This window comes from Marmota flaviventris, chromosome 17 (genome assembly GCF_047511675.1).
Source record: "Marmota flaviventris isolate mMarFla1 chromosome 17, mMarFla1.hap1, whole genome shotgun sequence".
NCBI lineage: Eukaryota > Metazoa > Chordata > Mammalia > Rodentia > Sciuridae > Marmota > Marmota flaviventris.
The window spans coordinates 24,515,245-24,520,147 of record NC_092514.1 but is presented as its reverse complement, the minus strand read 5'-3'; the positions used below and the strand labels follow the sequence as shown (position 1 = coordinate 24,520,147).

General features: G+C 48.8%; 1 protein-coding gene across 1 annotated transcript; it reads right to left on the bottom strand.

Annotated features, from left to right (window-relative positions):
- Positions 1-1,504: 1,504 nt before the first annotated feature.
- On the bottom strand, positions 1,505-2,140 carry Rnf222 (ring finger protein 222). The gene has a single exon (XM_027946787.1). It carries the CDS (start codon positions 2,138-2,140, stop codon positions 1,505-1,507), a length of 636 nt encoding a protein of 211 aa, XP_027802588.1.
- Positions 2,141-4,903: the final 2,763 nt, after the last annotated feature.

Sequence of the window (4,903 nt, the reverse complement as noted above, 5' to 3'; positions counted from 1 at the left end):
CTCATAAGTGCTTTAAAGCAATCCTCCCTGTGTCACAAATGTCCCTGCATTGTGGACCCTACTCCCTAGTAGTCCCCAAATGATGACCACCTACAGCTATTTGGGAACCAGATAAGAGGCACAGTGCTATTTTTCTCCCTACAGATAGCAGACTTTGATAAGAGGGGTATGGGTTGTGGAAGGCTTAGTTTTGGCACCTGGTGCCAACCCCCTGTACTTGTGACAATAGCTGGAGGTTTTTTGCTGCTTTCCACCCTCAGTGCATGGTTGGCTTACGGGCCTCAGACAGCCAATAGCTCTTCACTTGCATACTGGCTCCTCAGGCAAGATCCACTGTGAGCTTTTCTGGTGGGCCTCGTCAAAGGTCCTCAGATGAAGCAGCCTTGGATAGCAGCTGGTTCTCGGCATTTGTTGAGACAGCAGTGTCCCCGCCAAGCACAGCTGTTTTCTTCTCCACCCTTCCTCACCCAGCTTGGCTTGAGAATCCACCTCAGGAACTGGCCCAGCTGGTGCAGCTTCTAATGAATGGTTGGGTCATGAGAAGGAGGAGGACCTGGGCTGGGAGGGAGGCGGGAGCCTCCAGGGGTTAATTTGCCCACATAGTTCTCAGCTGACTCCAGTCTGGCCTGTGGAGCTTCCCCTCCACTCCCTGCCTTTCATTCCACTCCACCCTTGAGATCCCCAAAACTTAAAATCTGGCCCATTCCTTGAGAGGTAGGTCCAGAGGACTCAGATCTCTGACTCTATTTGTGGCCTCTGTCAACAGCCCATGTAGCCTCAGCTCTCCCGGCTGACCCTCTTCTGTTGCTTCCCCCAGCCAAGCCTGGGCCACAGCCTCTGAGATCAGCTTCCCACTCAGGGAAGATCTTCCAGGCTGGTGAATAGAAGACAGGGAGGATTGGGATGCTGGGAAGGTTGTGTACAGGTGCTAAGATTCTGGGAAACTTGAACCTGGGCCCTGGCACCAACTCTACTATTTGTTCCGGTTTGCATTAGAAACCTAGAAAATCCCCAGTGAGAATTCTGGAAGAGGTCTGCCACTGGGCCCCCATCTGGCAAGACACAGGCCAGCAGAACTTCCTTGTTCTGAAGGAGGCCCCCTTGGCTTCAGGCTTGTCACCCAGCAGGTAGCTGCACCTCAGGGCTGGTGACCCCATGGGCAGTGACCATGGATCTGCCCAGGCTGCTAAGTTCTGGCCTAGAGGAGTGGTATTTGCTGAGGATACACATAGGGGCCACATGTGGAGCACCTGCTTCTCAGCTTAGCTCAGCTGTCGCCTCCCTGCCAGCCTTTAACTCCTGCTGAGACCGGGTGGGTGAAGGTGGAGCACAGCCATCATACTTCCAGTCTCACGGTATTGGACCCCTCTCTCTGTCCAGGCTCCTCCCTCAAAGCGCGTTTGCGACCAGGGCTCCCTCCGCCCCCACCCAAGCCATGGCTAACCAGGCCACAGAGCAGCTCTCAGGCTGGACCTCACTCCTCCATCCCTCTGGGTGACACCACTCATGCCTGCTTCCTCACCAGCAGCACCCAGGGCAGGATGGCTGCTACCACAGCCACCACGGCGATGAGGGTGATGAGTAGGAGGGCCCTTGACCGACAACAGAAGGAGCGGGTGGAGCTGGGAGCGGGGGACACCTCCGAGAGCTCTGCCAGGCTGCGACGCGGCAGCACGGTGTCCTGCTCTCCCAGGGGCATCCCGTGGCGACTGATGATGAAGATCTGCGACTCCCGGGGCAGGCTGGGCAACAAGTCTAAGGAAAGCTGGGTGCTCTGACTCGAGGATGGTCTCCAGACCTGCTGGGAGATGGCCAGAGGGTTTGTGTGGCCCCCACGGTCTGGCGAGGGCACAGAGGGCAGGCCCACCGGCACAGCCAGGGTCTGCGAGCTCTTGTCCAACATGGAGGGCCAGCGGGAGCTCTTCTTGCTGAGGAAGGTGACATAGCGGCAGATGGGGCAGACGATGGTCCTCTGTACCTGCCCGTCCACCTGTGTGGACAGCAGATACTTGACCAAGCAGTCATGGCAGAACACGTGGCCGCAGCTCAGCGTCCGGCTAGCACCCTCCAAGTCCCGGAACTTCTCGTAGCATACAGGGCACTCGCTGCCCGAGCTGTCCTTGCTCTCCCCTTCTGACATGACCCCTCAGAGAAGGCAGAGTTTAGCTGGTCAAAGGACAAAGGTGGAGGATCATGAACATCCAGGTCTTTCTTCCTCCTTCCCCCTCCCCCACTTCCTAACTTCCACCCACACCCCTGCCTCAAGGGATTTCTCTAAGCTTTGTCTTTGTCCCTTCCTCTTCTTTGTACTCCCACTCTTTCCTCTTCTGCTGCTTCTCTTTAGTGCCCTATCTGATTCAAACCAAAACCTAAGACCTAGAGACCTAAGAGTCTTAGGAAGCAGACGCACAGAAACTTCTGGAAGGGATGCTACAAAACAGATGAGAGATCCAAGCCACGGTGAATTGTGAAAGGAGGTGTGTGGAGCGTGATGAAAACTACCCCCAAGTGCCCGATGCCTCACCCCAACCATGACATGTACTCATGGTGAGGTCACTACCTCACCTCTTCCTGATCCAATGCAGAAGTGAAGACAGGAGGACCCAGTTCCCAGGGCAAACAGAGTGCTAAGAAAACGTATGTCCTGGCTCAGTCCAGTCTTCAATTTGGGTCTGTATCCAAAGTGTCCATTTTTCAGAAACCGCCCACTACTTCTTAACCTTCCCCCTCCGCTAGGATTGGCTGATGCATGGAATTTCCTCCAGCCACTGGATTGCATTCCTCTGTGCTAAGGGTGGATATAAAGCTATGACTGTTTTAAAAATAAAGCTCAGCTATAAAGAAGAATGAAATTATGGCATTTTCCAGTAAGTGGATGGAACTGGAGACTGTCATGCTAAGTGAAATAAGTCAATCCCCAAAAAACCAAAGGCCAAAGTTTCTCTCTGATAGGCAGATGCTAACACTTAAAACCAATCTGAGATGTGAAAGAAAACAGGATTTTTCTTTCATTCATTATACTCATCTCTTTTAGCCATCTCCAAAATCAGGCAGCCTAACTTACTGAAAACAACTTTTACTTCAGATCAAGAAATGTTAAAAGGCGGGAGGGGAGGAAGAATAGAAGCTCACTGGATTAGACAAAGGGGAATGAAGGAAAGGGAGGGGAGATGAAGGAAAGGGAGGGGAGATGTAGGAAAGACAGTAGAATTAATCGAACATAACTTTCCTATGTTTATATATGAATACACGACCAGTGAGACTCCACATCATGTACAACCACAAAAAGGGGATCCGATTTAGAATAAGTTATACTCTATGTATGTATAACATGTTAAAATTCATTCTACTGCCATGTATATCTAAAAAGAACAAATAAAAAATATGTAACATGTAAAAAAAAAATTAAAGTTCAGAGGGGCTGGGGATGTAGCTCTGTGGTAGAGCACTTGCCTAGCATATGTGAGGCCCTGGATTCAATCCCTCATAGAAAAGCCTGGAACTTACACATGGAAATGCCTGCTGGCCCTCCTCATAGTTAAACACCCACCATGCTCAGTCATTCTTCAAATTCTTCTTTCACAGCTGCCTAAGGCAGTCAGAGAACCTGCTGATTAACCTCAGTGAAGGCAGATTTTCATCCTTGGAGGATGTGTCTGATGTTTGGGAAATGGCCAGAACTCACTGGGAGACAAATCTGGTGAAAAAGTAAAAGAGAGATTAAGTGGCATGATATTGTTTGAGATTAAAACTATGGGGTAGCTAGAAAGTAACATGGTGGGTTGAAACAGTATCTGGCTACAAAGGAGACATCCCCCCAAATGTTCTCAGCAGAACTGTCCATGATTTCAAAGGGAAAAACCTGCTCGGACATGTGGTGACATCCATGGGTCTTTGTGTAGCCCAAACCTATCTAGAACAGCCTCTTTGGAAGGAACCATGCTTGCCTGTTATTGATTATATTCTTCCTTCCATGACAAGAGACAAAAGACCCGAGACACACTGACAAAGTAGTGTTGTGTGGCCATCCCTGAGGCCCGACAGATATGATGGGAATGAGATCAGCTACTGGGAAGGACAAATGATAAAGATCACAAATCTTTTAGAATCGCTCTCTTCTCTTGGCTTGGTTCCAAGTCCATTTTGCCAAGCTGAAAATGTCCTATCACTAAGAAAGAGTGAAAATATTTGGTGGTGGTAATGGGAGACCTAGGATCATGGAGTCAGTACCAAAACCTTTGCAGGGAGTTGCAGATTCAGTCTCAGAAATGGTCAATATGGTGTCTAGGTGAGGGGAAAGGAGTCAAGGACTCAGATAATGGAACCAGGTTTTAATACTTGATGTATCCATTTCTGTCTGTATTTATAACCTTGGCCAAGTTTTCTAACCTCTCTGAGCCTTACTTTCTTATCTGTAAGATGAAGTCGATAATAATGGTTTTACTTTCCTCCTAGAGTCCTGATTTAATGCAAGTGAAGAGTATGGCACACAGTTAAGTGTTCAGTAAATGAGAGGTGTCACGAAGAAGGAAGATCAAATCTTCCCTCTTCTCCCAGAGGGGGCTTTGGTAACCTCTGTTATGTAACTAAAAGAGGGGGCACCTCTCCTAAAATTAGAATACCCGAACAACATGACCATAGATTAGGTAAGTAATGGGCAATGAATAAATATTAAAATGGTAATTCTGGGGTTTATCAGTTTTCATTTCATAACACACTGGGAAATGCCTAAACTAACCAAGGAGTTATTATCAAGATGACCATGATTTTCTCAAGCTAACCAATTACCAATATGTCCTCCTGCATTTCATAACTCCCCACAGATATACAATAGTAATTCCTTTCTTCCATCCATCCATCCATCCATCCATCTAATATTCAACAGGTGTTTACTGAGAATCTG

Excerpts from the sequence above, each read along its gene's own strand:
- Rnf222 (XM_027946787.1), bottom strand. The coding sequence starts at position 2,140 with ATGTCAGAAGGGGAGAGCAAGGACAGCTCGGGCAGCGAGTGCCCTGTA.